This window comes from Lynx canadensis, chromosome F1, assembly GCF_007474595.2.
Source record: "Lynx canadensis isolate LIC74 chromosome F1, mLynCan4.pri.v2, whole genome shotgun sequence".
NCBI lineage: Eukaryota > Metazoa > Chordata > Mammalia > Carnivora > Felidae > Lynx > Lynx canadensis.
The window spans coordinates 30,183,680-30,199,226 of record NC_044319.2 but is presented as its reverse complement, the minus strand read 5'-3'; the positions used below and the strand labels follow the sequence as shown (position 1 = coordinate 30,199,226).

Sequence of the window (15,547 nt, the reverse complement as noted above, 5' to 3'; positions counted from 1 at the left end):
ATGGAAGCTTTGAAGAATTTTTAAAAATATGGATTAATATAGAATTAATGCAAACCAAATGCATCTGTTGCCATTTTAAAGCCAAGAATTAAAAGATGTTTTTGTTATTATTTTCTAAAAAATATTTTCTATATTGATTTTCTCCTAACTGCATTTAAAATATGGAAAAAAACCCATAAAACCCAGAAAGCAAAAATGACATACAAGAAAGCTTCCTACTAGTTGATTTCTTTTAAGATGAATATATGCCAGTTTTTCAGTATTATGATAGAATATAGCCAGGTTCTTAAGATTCTCTGTTTTTAATATTTTAAGAGATGTGATAATATTTTGTTTCTGTATGAAATATTGTGGCAAATAGAATCATTGCCTTAGAAATCAGGGTTTTTAATTGTTATTTTGTAGATATTTTTATAAAACCTAATCTCAGAAAGTACATTTTCCTTGGGTAACATTTGGATTGTGGGTATGATGGTACCTAGAAACCTTTCAGAACAAAGTACCTTCTATGACTGCATAAAAGAAACCTTGATTATTATTCATAGACTGATTAAAATATACCTTAGCTTTTATATTTCATTTTATTCGTTGTATCCTTATTTTGAATAAAATTATGGGCCACTCTAAATGTGGCTAATCGGCCCCTGCACTTTTTTTTTAAAGGCAAAAAAATCATCACATTTACTTAATTTACTTAAGTAAATCCCATTAGAGGGAGTATGTCTCTTGTCTTTCTGTTCAACCACGAGAATCCCCTGTGACCTTGGGTATGTATTCTAAGAGGTGACTGATGGTTCATGATGTTCTGTATTTTCTGGGAGCTTGCCTGTTGCCTGCCTCTGGGTCCGTCATCCCCCTTATGCTGACTTAGGCAGTATTAGGCAGCCTCTTATCTTCGGGCTTTGATGCATATGTTCTGAAGGTGGCCACAGTGACTTTGGGTAGCAGCAGATGGTAAACCTTCAGGCTGCCACCGGCTGTACTGGTGTTAAGTTGGGAAGTTAACGTTTGATGAAGAATCAGTAGTGCATATGAAAGAGCTTTCACTGCTGAAGTATCTTTTAATTAAAACATTAGCATACTAAAACCTTTGCAAATGTCTGGGCATTTAAAGAAATCTAAAATTAGTTGTTTTCTTATAGGGAAATTAGTTATTTACCAGCTTAGTTTGGTGTTGCTTGCATTTCCTAATGTGGTTCTTTTCCTCCCTTTTCCTGCGCCACTTTGCCTGTAGTTAAGACAAATACTAGATAAACTGACATAGGAAATGTTTTTAGGAGTTAAACGTACTTCTGTAAACCCTTAGAGGTTTTATTGAGTTCTCGTATTTTGAATCAGAATTGTGGATCTTTACTATTACCTCCATACAATCCGGGTAGATTTGTTCTTTTGTTTCCGACCTTTGAAGAGATTGCGTGGTTATATAGAAGCTTGAAGAACTCACCTTACCTCAAAGAGATATTTCACCCTGTTCTAAATTGTTGGTGATTTTTTTTGACTTAGCCACCAGTCCACAGCACAGTGTCCTTTTTGGATTGTTTGTTCACCTACTTCATGATACTGTGCCATGGTTTGAAAGTCCTAGCACAAATAAAACACTGGTAAGACTCTTGAGGATTTTGTTGGTTTGTTTGTTTCCCTTAAATCCTTCATCCCCGGGGTACCTTTTAGGGGTGCCTGGGTAGCTCAATCGATTAAGCATCCAACTTTTGATGACTTTTCAGCTCAGGTCATGGGGTCATGAGATCAAGCCCAGCATTGGGCTCCACACTGGGCATGGAGCCTGCTTAGGATTCTCTCTCTCTCTCTCTCTCTCTCTCTCTCTCTCTCTCAAAAAAAAAAAAAAAATCTGGGGGTACCTTTTATGCTTTGTTAAACATAGATCCTTGAGACTAGTAAAATGAAAATATCCTTGAGGTTACAGTTACAAAGTATCTATGTCAAATTTCACTCTTCATATTTGAATTCTTCGCAGTGAAATACTTTTGTGAGCATATGACCATGGAGAACAGATTGGCTTAATGGCATAACATGAGAGAAGTGCCTCTCCACAGTCTGGTCATGCTGATGCTCTTGTCACTGCAGCTTCTGATGGACAAAAACTGTAGACTCAACATCTTTTTTAAAAAAATTTTTTAAAAAGTTTATCATTTATTTTTGAGAGAGAGAGAGAGAGAGAGACAGTCAGTCAGTGCGTGTGAGCCTGGGAGGGGCAGAGAGAGGGAGAGGATAGAGAATACTGAGCAGCCTCCGCACTTTCAGTGCAGAGCCAGACGCAGGGCTCCATGCGACAAACCATGAGATCATGACCTGAGCTGAAATCAAGAGTCAGATGGTTACCTGACTGAGCCACCGAGGCCCCCTGTGGGCTCAACATCTTTTACTTTTGGAGTTGCTGGCGGTGGCACAGGGACTGTTGCTAGCCTTCTGATGTTAAGGCAAGAGAAAGTTAGGGCCCAGTAGGGAGAGTTGTTGGTATTAAAGGTTACCTAGTACTATTCCTTGTTTTCTGGTAGTTGGAATTTTATAAGAGATGTCATGAGAATAAGGTATGGAATTAAATAAGAGTGGAAATACAGTTTGAATACTAAGCATACAAAATGAGATGGGTTTTTGCAGTAAATAGAAATAACTTGATTATCATCACATGGTATCAGGGAGGAAGCAAAGATTTAGTGCCCTCGTTTTGTTGCTTAAAGCTGTTTCTGCGGAGGCACCTCGGTGACTCAGTTGGTTACGTTTCCAACTCTTGATCTCAGCTCAGGTCTCGATCTCAGGCTTGTGAGTTCAGTTCCCACATTGGGCTCCATGCTGGGCGTGAAGTCTATTAAAAAAAAATTCTACATAAAAGTAAGATTACCAACTTCTGTAATACTGCCAAGATGGGTTCAGTTGATAATTTATCTAATCATGGTTAAGTTAGTTTTTAACAGAGGACAGTAAGTATATTCTTATCTGGCTGAAACTCTGTTGAGAAAAAGTGTCTTCAACTTGCAGAGTTGGGCTTCCATTTTTTCTCTGGCTTTTTTCTTATTGATCCCATTCTTTTCGAGATGTTTATTTATATGTGAATTCCCAGTAGTATAACTTAACACAACTTCTGAAGTCCATTCAGATTACATCTAGCAAACACAAATAGTAGTGTGATGTCATTAAGGGAAAGCCTGTGCTTGTCCGATATGACTACCTCTATAGACTTTTTTTTTTTTAACTTTTATTAATTGTTCTAGAATCCTGTGAAGTAACTGGCACCAAAGTAGAGATAGATAGATATTCCCTCAAATTACTCAAGTAATCTTTCTTTTGAAAGGAATTGGAGCTAAAGTTATTTTCAGAGACTTACATACATTGAATGTCAACATTTAAATTTGTAAACAGCTTCAAGAGTAGGTGACACTTAATCCTCACCAGAGGAAAGCCTTCACACTTCCTCACCACAATGATAGTGTCTTATAGGAGCATCTCTCTCTTTTCTCCAAATTTATTCTTCCTATGCTTTAAGAAAAAATCATCTGATGCTTTTGATATATGGCCCCACCCCTCCTGTCTTCCCAGAAGTGGTACCTAGTTAAATATCAGGCCTTTCTTATTGTAATGGATAGAAAAACCTAGACTATCATCAGTTGAAGCCTTTCCTGCCACCGTTATGAAAGGAGAGTGGGCAAGTCTCATTGTGCTGGCGGAACTGAAGAACAGATGAGGCCAATCCTTAAGGGATAAGTTGTCTGCTTTTTCTCCCCCCCCCCCCAGTTAGAGGCAGTCATTCTATATATTACGTCGGGCAAAGATGGAGTAATCTCTTCTGTTAGACCATATGCTAATATAGTGCTGATAAGTGAGAGTGAAAAATGAAAGGGAGAAATACATTAATTGTATTCTCTCAATAAGGTATGCTATCCGAGGTAATTATTTCATGACAGTTTTAGTTAGAGTACTTGTTTTATCATGAAATAAAAGATGGTTTTAGGAGCCTTTTATTGGAAAAGACAATTGTATCAAATTAGTACCAAATTAGATTTTTGTCTTTATAAAGGTGAGCAAACCCATGAGCAGTTTTTAAATTGATGTGTTCTAGTCCACAAATGAACAAATTCTGTTTGAGGGTTAAAGAAGCTATTATTTTGTCCTTTATGCTGACAGCTTCATTACAGATTAGCCTACTGTTGGCATTAAAAAAATGTTTGGCTCCTTATGATCTTTGTGCATGCAACTATAATATTAATGCAGTGCCATAGCACTGTTCATTAAGAAATGACTTTAAATGAGGTTGAAGCGTGTAAATTTGGAAAGATACAGATGTTAAATGCAGTCGTTTCTCTTTGTATACAGCCGTATGGCTAATAATTTCCAAGTGGCTAAAGCTCTTGTTAGCAGGAGTGCTGGTGTGTTAAGAATGGCTCTATAAATAACTTTAAGAACTGAAGTTGAAGGTGCTTCTTTTAAAGACTATTGTTAACTAAACATTATTGCCAAACAGATGGAAAGCATTCACCAGCCTGATGTTTTTAGGTCTAATTATATTATCACCAGCCCTGTACGGCTCAGTTGAAGAGGTGTATCCAGAGGCCAATTTATAATCATTTAGCCAACACCTGTTTGGGAGAAATTGACAGTCAAAGGGCACATTTAAAAAAAAATCACATATGTTCTTGTGTTTATTGCCTCAATGTGAACGTTGTCTAGTTGCAAACAAACTTGGTAGGAGAAGAAAGTAAATGCAAACAGAGCATCACTTCCCAGCCATGTTTGTCGATCTTAATTTGGTCTTTTTATCTGATCCACTTCATGCTTCATGGCTAAGTAAGATCAGCAAAGAATCACTGCTGATTCATGTGGATATATTCTGTTCAGCCAGTTAAGAGGTTTCTGGTAGACGAAAAATTCTTTTGTACATCTTCCATACCTTTTATCTCGTGAAATGTTTTCTGTTTCATAGAGATGTATCTTATTTAAAGAAGATTGACATTCTGGTGAGTGGCTTAAGACAGTCACAACTTGGTACAAAAACACAGGATTTAAGGAACACTACTTTACAAACTCGATAGAGGTTTATTAAGCTCTCTGCAAAGGCAGAGAGAGGACCGAAGTGTCTCCTTTTACACATACGACATGTTAAATTAAGTCTCAAAGGTCAAGCTCTTTGAATGTGGTTCCATGCTTTGGAGATTCAAGATTGCATATAGCTCAAGGGGAAATTATGGGGAGAATAGGTGTATTTTATCAGAAAATAGTTTGGACCTGATGTCCCCACTAACTCTTTCATTTTAGTGTTTTTTTTCCTCTTTTGGCATATTTCTTTATTGAAAGATTCATATATATCGCTTCCATCTTCTTATCACCCATTATTAACCCAGAGCAGTCTGACTTCTACTCCAGCAGTTCACAGCATAATACAGTATTGAAAGTTACCAACAGTTTCCTAACTGCCTGAGGCAGTAATCGATTCTCAGTCTCAATAGTTTTCTGGATCTTTCTCTTTAGGCAAGGGGAACAAAAGGAAAAATAGACAAATGGGATAACATTAAACTAAAAAGCTTTTGTGCAGGAAGGAGACCATCAGTAAAATGAAAAAGCAGCCTACTGAATGGAAGAAGATATTTGCAAATGATATATCTGATAAGGGATTAATATCCAAAAATATAAATAACTCATACAACTCAACACCAAAAATAAATCTGATTAAAAAATGGGAGAGAACCCGAATAGACATTTTTCCCAAGGATACATACAGGTGGCCTACAGACATGAGAAAACATATCTAATCATCATGAGAATGCAAATCAAAACCACAGCAAAGTATCACCTCATAATAATCAGAAGGGCTAGTATTCAAAAGATAAGAAATAACAAGTGTTGGGGAGGATGTGGAGAAGAGGGAATACTCATGCACTGTTGGTGGGAATATACATTGGTACATCTGCTATGGAAAACAGCATGGAGGTTCCTCAAAAAATTAAAAATAGAAATACTATATAATCCAGTAATTCCACTGTTGGGTATTTACCTGAAGAAAATAAAAACACTAATTCGAAGAGATTATATGCGCCCCTATGTTTACTGAAATGTTATTTACTATAGCCAAGATATGGAAGCAACCTAAGTGTCCATCTATAGATGAATGGATAAAGAACATGTGGTGCATGTACACAGTGGAAAATTAGCCACAAAAAAGGATGACATCTTGCCATTCATGACAACATGGATGGAACTAGAGAATATTATGCTAAATGGCATAAATCAGGCAAAGACAAATGCCATTTGATTTCACTTATGTGTGGAATCTAGAAAACAACAAATGAACAAACGAAAAATAATAACAGACTCATAACTATGGAGATACAAAGCTTGTGGTTGCCATAGAGGAGGGTTGTTGGGGGTATAGGCGAAACAGGTGAACAGAATTAAGATGTACAAACTTACAGTTATAAAATAAATGATGAGAATAAAAAGGACAGCATAGGGAATATAGTCAATAATATTGTAATAACTTTGTATGGTAGACAGATGGTAACTACACTTATTGTGGTAAGCATTTCATAGTGTATATGATATGATTGTTGAATCACTACTTGAAACTAACAATATTGTATGTCAGCTATATTTTAACTTGAAAAAAGCCAGTCACAAAGGAAAAATAGATATACCTATCTCATTGGATTGTTCAGTGCATTATATCGTTTAATTCTTTGAAATCCAGCACAGTGTAAACATTTCGTTGGGGGTACAGTGTCATGTTTTTAGCTGTTATTTTGATGGAGAATGCTCAAACATGAAACTTTAGTCCCAACTTATTTTCTAAGCTCCCTTCACATATTGCCATCTGTCTTCTAAGCCTGAATTTGTTCACTGTGTTTATTGAACGTTTATTTACTATGGGATCGTGATGTGTTATGTGTTGGAGGAAATACAATTTCTGCCCTGTATTAGTTTTCTATTTTTGTCATAACAAATCACCACAAACTTAGCATCTTCCAACAATTAAATTTATTATGTCAAGGTTCTTTGGACCAGAGGCCTGACATGGGTCATATTGGGCTATAATCAAAGTGCCGGCACTGCTGTGTTCCTTACTGAAGACTCTGGGGAAAAACCCACTTTCAAGCTTACTCAGATTGTAGGTTGAACTCTTTTCTTTGCCGTTGTAGGACTGAACTCTTCCTTACTGGCTATCAGCTGAACACTGGTCTTTGCTTCTAGAAGCTGTCTGCTCCTTCTCATGCTTGTTGGGAGCTGCCGGTGGCCTTTCTCCAGTGCTGACATGCGGGTGTCTGTATCTTAGCACCAGCAACTGTGTAACCCTCTCATACTTAACATCTCTCTGATTTCTCCTGCCATTATCACTTCTGTGTTTCCACTTCTGGCCAGAGACAGTTCTCTGCTTTTCAGGGTTCATGGGACTTGATTGAGCCTCCTCAGTAATCCAAGATAATCTGTTTTAAGGTCTGTAGACCTTAATTACATCTGCAAAGTTCTTTTTGCCAGGAACATAACATATTCACAGGTTCTGGAGATTAAGGTATGAACGTCCTTGGCGACCATTATTCTGCCTATGATATACCCATGAAAAGCTTGAAATCTGGTTGGGAGATAGACACATGAACAAATAAAATCAAATTCAAGGGGTTGGTACTGTATACAGTGGGTGAATGAAGAAAGGAGAGAATCAGTGTTATTGAGAGACAGACATTTGAGCTGAATATGGGAAGATGAGTACTTGTTTTAAGGGGCTGTGGGGGGCATATGTCAGGGAGAAGAAGCAATAATAGTTAAATGGCGATACCAAGCAGTTTTACAAGATTATTTCACTGAAATTCTCGCAAATGGTACATACTGTTATTATCTACCATTATGGTTTCTATAGATGAAGTATTAATGTTTTCACATGTAGAATAGGAAGGGTAAAAGTATCTTATAGGTAGTTGAAAGAATTAACATTGATGGCTAAAGCATAGCACATAGTAAACACTTAGTACCTGGTAGGTAAAGAGAAATCAATCCCCTGTCTATAGGCACTCTTCCTATCTGCCAAGGTGGGTGGGGGAGGGGGTTGCTTGAGGGGGCAGTGGGTGAGATCATGCAGGGTCTTGAGGTGATTTTTTGGATTTATTGTTTTAAAAGAAAACACTGACTGCTATTTAGAGAACAGACCATAGGGCAGCAAATGAGGAAGCAGAGAAATCTGTTGGGAGATCATTGTTATAATCCAGGTAGATCTTTGTTTGGATCAGGGTAATAGCTGGCAAGTCAGTTCACATTTTGGGTACATTTTGAGGATAGAGCTGACAGGATTTGCTAATGGAAAAAGAGGAGCTAGGATGAGTCTTAGATAGAGAAGTAGCACCAAAAGGGAGTCTTAAGTTGGAGCCTGAGTCATTGAGATCATTATACCAAGTTGCTACATAAGGGGTTTTAGGAAGAGAAATGAGACTTCAGCAATGCCTGTATTTTTTTTTTTTTTTTACTTCCTCTTAACCATATATATTACATAAGGGAAAATTTTTCCTTCTAAGAAATATATTTAATTTAATTTATTTTTTTAAGAAATATATTTTGGGGCGCCTGGGTGGCGCAGTCGGTTAAGCGTCCGACTTCAGCCAGGTCACGATCTCGCGGTCCGTGAGTTCGAGCCCCACGTCAGGCTCTGGGCTGATGGCTCAGAGCCTGGAGCCTGTTTCCGATTCTGTGTCTCCCTCTCTCTGCCCCTCCCCCGTTCATGCTCTGTCTCTCTCTGTCCCAAAAATAAAATAAACGTTGAGAAAAAGTCTAAAAAAAAAAAAAAAAAAGAAATATATTTTAATTTTTTTAATGTTTATTTATTTTTGAGACAGAGAGAGACAGAGCATGAACGGGGGAGGGTCAGAGAGAGGGAGACACAGAATCTGAAACAGGCTCCAGGCTCTGAGCCATCAGCACAGAGCACGACGTGGGGCTTGAACTCACTGACCGCGAGATCATGACCTGAGCCGAAGTCGGCCCCTTAACCGACTGAGCCACCCAGGCGCCCCTAAGAAATATATTTTAAAACAAATTCCTAGATTTGTTTTAAATATATTTCTTAAAAAAAATAAATAATTATATATATATATATTCTCTATATATAGAAATAAGTAAATATATAGAAATGTTTCTAAAATATGGAATTTTTAGAAAAGGAAACTATAATAAAACCCACTTGAAAAAATGGTTTTTTTTGACAGCATGCACATGCAAGCGAGTTGGGGAGGGGCAGAAAGAGAAGGAGACGGAGAATCCCACACTGTTCAGCACAGAGCCTGACTCAGGGTTCGAACTCACAAACTTGTGAGATCATGACCTAAGCCGAAATCAAGAGTCGGATGCTTAACCCATTGAGCCACCTATGAACCCCAGTAAAACCTACTCTAGATAAGACTGTTTTAAGCCTGTGATTTGGTTACTTAAAGAAAAAAAAAATCTATTCAGAAATTAGCAACTTTGGTGGAGTCAATTCCAACACTCCCCATCCCCCAAACCTTTAAAGTATAGTTTCAAAAAGTTACAAGTCCATGTTTCATTGTACTGTGAATGATTCATTACTCATGTCTTTTATGTAGGTTTTACTTGTAATGGACACAAGGACAGAGCAGACATTCATTTTAAAAGTAAGTAGAATTTGTATGTTGAATGAATTTAGGAATTTATTTTCAAATTATGCTTCTGAAAGAAAAATATTTAATGTTTTTTCTTGGGTATTTGAATGTTCTTTTGTGTTTGTGGTGGTCTGTATTTATTTTACTTCCTGTTTTTTGTCACAGTTGATAAATACTTTATAGCATGCCTTTAGAGGTGGTCATTTGGATAAGTTGAAGACTCATTCCCTCGTTTAAATATATAGTGTGTACTTTAAATATACCTCTAAAACATTTTGTGTAATTTGTGAGGACTGCACACAGTTGCCCTTTGATTATGATTACAGTCCCTAAGAACTGAAATTTTGCCTTAAAGTCTCTGTTTCAGGTATTTGGGAAAGTGTTATCTACATTCCTGTCACTCTTTTTTTTTTTTAATCTAAATTCTAGGAACAAGGAAAGAAACATCCCTCAATTTTGTAATTTCAAAATTGAAATGGCTTATGGCAGTACATATTCTAAAGTATCCTAATTTAATCATTTCTACAGCATCTAGAGTTAATTTCAGATTAGTTTTATGTATTTTTTTCAGATTCTTACAGCATGGCAGTAAGTTACATTAACATATGCGGAAACAAATTTCTTTCTGAGTATACTTTATCACTGGCATCTCCCCAGATTTTTAAACCAGGGTAAGACACCAGAAACTATACCCACCTTGTTCCTTTGGAGAAGTCTTAAAATAGTCTTTATACTGTTTTTGGCCTGAAATTTTAAATCACCTGTTTCATCAGGAATACCTTTTGTGTCTCAGAAATTTGAATGATCTCACAATGTCTACTGTTTTAAAGATCTGTCTATATATGTAAAATAAAACTTAAGAAAAGGTCATAGAGAAATAACTGTGTATCATCCTGATGACTTAGTTTGAGAGCATCTCTAATAAAAACACTGACCCACGTAATTGATTTTAATGGCAGCTTTGTGGCATCTTCCGTTCTCTGGATTCACGCCAGATGCCATCAGCAGAGCCTCCAGGGACCGAGGGGCATAGAGCAGCAGATGAGTGGTTTCTCTGAAGCCCAGAGTAACTCGGATAGATTAGTTTGGTTGATAAACACAGAGCACAGCAGGCTCCAAAGGCAACTGAGGGTACAACTGACCTTTTTGTTCTCTGTCAGGGTCTAAGGAAAAGCAGTGAATACAGCAGGAACAGAAAGACCATCATCCCCCGCTGTGTGCCCAACATGGTGTGTCTGCACAAGTACATCATTTCTGAGGAGTCGGTATTTCTTGTGCTGCAGCACGCGGAAGGTTAGTTTGTAGTTTAAATTGTTTATGGAGCAAAGAATGTCATCATCTCCTTAGCTCTTCCGTTTCCATAATGTCCTTCTTACTTCTGTCATCGCATGAGCAGATGAAACATATAAAACACATGTAAGAAACTGTTTCCTTATTCCTCTGCTCTCTTTGAGTTGTGAGGGAAAACGAAAACCCAGGTGAGCAGCGGATTTCATTTGAACTACAGTAACCTTGTTCGATATACATAACTACTTACTTTCTCCTAGAATTGGTCTACTCTGATGAGAACTTTAAGGTGAAGGTGTGCTAAAAGAGCGAGGTTGTATTTTAGGGGTTTTATTTTGTTCTCTGCGAAAAGGATACATTAATGTTAGATGACTTAAAAAGCATCCCCTGAAGAATTAATTAATTACCTCCTTTTTTAGAATGCACGGATATTTGCTTAACGTTTGACATTACCTAGTTATTCTGATCTGGGTTTTTACGAACACAGCCATTGGCATCACATATGCGTACAAAGCAGAGGCATGGTGCCCTGCCTTCAAACTATTTATGAAATTTCAGCTCTTGGTAGAGGGAACAGGTGGCAAAAAAATACTATGTTTTGATTGTTTTTGCCCTTTAATGCCTGAATTTAAATAGTCTTTTATTTAGAATGACTAAATACAGCATATAAATACAAACCCACAAAATAAACAGTGGCCTTTTGGCTTTTAAGAGGTGTTTTTTTAAATAGTAAAAAAAAAATTAAATTATTTTCCATATTTCACGAAGGTGTTGTTATTATTTTTACATTACTGAGAATAAACAAGTGTTGTGTTTTACTAATAGGCATGGCATTTGAATTTAATGCATTTTCCCAGGAAAATGAGTCATTGCTTTGTGGAATGAGGTCTTTTATGATAACTAATGCAAGATTTTTGACGGGGGCAATAAACTATTAATATTGTTTATTATGAAGTACAGCACAAGATAACTACAGATGGAGGGAAGACCTCCATATGTAGTATTTAATAGGAAATTCAGAAGGGGCTCCATGGTCTCTCAGGTATTAAGAGAGTTAATTGCGTGTGTGAATTGGATAACTAATTCACCTTTGTTCAGACATTATAGACAGCTTTTATCTGAGGATACCAGTGCATTACAGACATTATTGAATTAGAGGTCATGTCATCTGATAGCGAAATACAGCCACCTCTGGTGTGGAACAAAATAACTTGCGTAGTAATAATCCATAATAATTTAGAACAAGGTCAGTAGGATGAATGTAATTATAGTCAATATTCTATTACCCAGGGTGGATTATTCATGTTGGAGATTATCTGTGGCAAATTTTCGATTCTAGTTTGCCTCTGCTGTTTGCAGCCTCTTCCTGTTCTTTCTCTTCCTTCTCCAGAACACACTTCCGGTTTTCTTCTGCCATCTTCTCACTCTGTCTTACACTTCTTAAAGCTGCTGTTGCAACTGATTTTACTTTAGTTCTGAGAAAATCTTTATCAATTAAATTCTACTGTTTCAGATGATCTTTACCAAGCTTCTTTTCCTTTATTGTTGGCCATACCTGACTCTGAATGGCTACGTGATCATAGAATTTGCGCTGGATTATTTAAACTTGGTGAGGGAGGATCTCTTGTTGACTGTTCATTTCTTGTTGACTGTTATTGTTTAATTTTACGAAGATTTTATAACACAAAGCTATTAAATTAAAGTGCAAATAGGGACCGTAGATTCATTTAACATTCAGCAAATTTATTGAGTGTGTATTATGCGCTAGACTCTCTCTTAGGTGAACAACACAGGAAAAGAGCTTGCCCTTTTGACACTTACATTCATTCTTGTGGAGAGTCCAACAGAAAACCAAAAGCATGATAATATTGGCTAATAATAGGGACTCCACTGATCTCTAACAGAGAACTCTAAAATAGGATGACTGGGGGACTACTTTAGATTAGGTAGTCAAGGAAGCCTGCTCTAAGAAGGTGCCATTTAAGAGGAGTGCTGAATGACAACCATTTGGATGTAAGTGGGAGAGATCAATGTTAAGAAATCAAAAGCAAAAACAACGTTCGATAAACAAGAAAGGAGACAATTTGGTTGCAGTGTATGGTAGGTGAGGGCAGTTGTCGTATATGAGGCTATGGGAGAAATAGGCAGGAGTCTTGTACTGAAGGGTAAGGACTTTGGCTTTTATTCAAGTGCATTGGAAAACCCCTGGATATCTATCTAAAGCAGCGACAAGATCTGATTTACATTTTAAAAAGATCACCCTGGCTGTTGTATAGGGAATGGATTACAAACCGGCTGCGAGCAATGTATAGTCTAGACAAGAGATAATGGTTCTAGCCCTTATGCTTTGAGGGTAGACTCAGTGGGACCTGTGATGGATTCTAGTTAGAGAATGAAGAATCTAGGCGAATTGTTTGGATTGCTCACTTGAGCAATCAAGTGAACTGTTTGACGGGCGGTGTGCTATCTTTTACATGTTAGTGGTATTTTCTTTGTTACCTCTGTGAATTGGAAGGTTGTGCATAAGTCACAAACACATTACTTTCATATGTATAAATAGCTATTCCTGAAAAATAAGTGTTGAACAATTGTTTTCTCTGTAATACAAATGCTTGAATATTTATGATTTGTGGCTTTAGCTTCCTCCCGCTTAGAGGACTATTCAGGATTCACGTAAGTCTCTTGGACTCATTTTCCTTCCATTTTTAATTTGTTTAGTTAGAAACAAATTGGCGCTTACTGGGATACAGGCTTAGCTGTAACATGGCAGTGAGCAAAACCAATGAAGACTTTGCCCACATGGAGCTTACACTGAGAAGCAGAAAAGATAATAGGCAAATACATCAGTAAATATATGTCAGACAGAGATAAATTCTATGGAGAAATAAAAGAAGGAAAAGGGAATGCCAAAAGGGTGTGTGGGGGGGTTACTATTCTATCTAGAGTGGTCACCTTATTAAGAAAGGGACGTTTGGCCAGAGAACTGAAGGAAGTAAGAGGCAGAATGTTGTGGATATGTAAGGGAAGAGCATCTTAGAAAGAGAGAACAAATAGGCCAGGAGCCAAGAGTGTATTTGGGGTATAAGAAACAGCAAGGTTACTGGGCTGGAGCAGAATGGGAAGAGCTTGGGGAAGTGGGGAGGCCGGTGGGCAGATCTTCCTTCTGTGGGCTTATAGTTTGGTTTTTATGCTGAATAAAAAGGAAGTCACTGAGGGATATTGAGCAGAGGAGTGAGTGGCAAGATAGGGCTCACTCTGGCTGCTTTGTGGAAAAGGTAGTCTAGGAGGGCAAAGGCAAAAGCAGGGAGACCAGTTTGGAAGTTTTTGTGGCAATCCAGGTGAAAATAATTGTAGCTCGCTCAAAGCATTAGAGATGGAAGTGGTAAGACATGATTGTTAGATTCTGAATCTGTTTTGAAGATAGAACTGACCTGATTGTGCTTTACACGTCTGCAAGGTTTTTGGCTTAACTAACTAAAAGAATGGAGTGAGTTCCCATTTGTTAAGATGGGGAAAGCTGTGGGAGAGGTCGATTTCGAGGGAAAAAATCAGGGCTTCAGTTTGGGGCTTGTGAGTTTGAGATGCTTATTAAATATCCAGGTGGTGTTGAGTGGGCAGTTGGATATAGCAGACAGGCTTTTAGGAGAGAGATTTAAAATGTTTATTGTTCCTATTAATGAATCCCTTATGTTAATTCTGTTTGGGAAGGAAAAGGTGAGAAAGTAATTGTATTCAGTCAAGGCCGTGTGTGTCGTTAAAACTTTAAGTTTCTAAGATTAGGGACTGTGTCATTTTCATCGTCTGTATCCCTGCATTTAGCAGAATACTTGGTGCACAGAAGGTGCTCAGTGCATAATCGCTGGCTGCTGAGTCAGAGAAAAGGTGAATGCCTAGGTTAGAAGAAAATGATTGGAAAAGCCTGCACATGTGGATACATCGTAGAGATGAGGGACGGGAAAGAGTAACCCCAAATTACCTGGGGACCCCAGGGGTGAAATTATTCTTTTTTTATTAACAAGTTTTTTTTTATTATGAAACTAATATGTAAAGCAATGCATTTGAACTATATATAGAAGTACATAAAATAAAAATAAAAAATCTCCCCTCCTAGTCACTTTTATGCCCTGTTCCACTTTCTAGAAATAGGAGAGATTTTCCTCTGTGTATAAATATATTCTCCCTACCCGTCTAGTTAAAAAAAAATGGACCCTACATATTGTTCTATAGCTTGTTTTCTTCCCCTATCTTAACAGTGTACCTTGGGTGACTTTCCCTAGCAGTATATATAGGTCTGTGTTAAGAGAGACCAGTGTAGTGATTAAAAACAAGGAATCTGGAGTCAGACTACTGTTAGCTTGTGTGACCTTGGGCAAGGTATTTAACGTTTTTGTGCCTCCATTTCCTTATCTGTAAAATAGGGATGATAGTTACCTACCTCATATAGTTGATGTGAAGATTAAGCAGTTCATATATGTGAAACACTTAGAATAGTACCTAGCACATGGTAAACGCTATGTAAGTACAGTAAAACCTTAATTTGCGAGCATGAGTCGTGCCGGAAACGTGCTTATAATCCAAAGCACTTGTATATCAAAGTGAATTTCAAGAATCATTGGTTCAGTTGTGATCATGTGACATTCGGCGTCGTGTAG

The 15,547-nt window shown here is 37.5% G+C and overlaps 1 protein-coding gene across 6 annotated transcripts in view; it reads left to right on the top strand.

The window, feature by feature from the left end:
• Positions 1-15,547, top strand: part of RPS6KC1 (ribosomal protein S6 kinase C1) — a 179,968-nt gene that overhangs the window by 128,475 nt on the left and 35,946 nt on the right. For all 6 annotated transcript variants that reach the window (XM_030303034.1, XM_030303032.1, XM_030303037.1 and 3 more), the window contains 2 exons: positions 9,573-9,620; positions 10,769-10,901. In XM_030303034.1, coding sequence (XP_030158894.1) covers positions 9,573-9,620; positions 10,769-10,901 — 181 coding nt within the window. The remainder of the gene's footprint in view (positions 1-9,572; positions 9,621-10,768; positions 10,902-15,547) is intronic.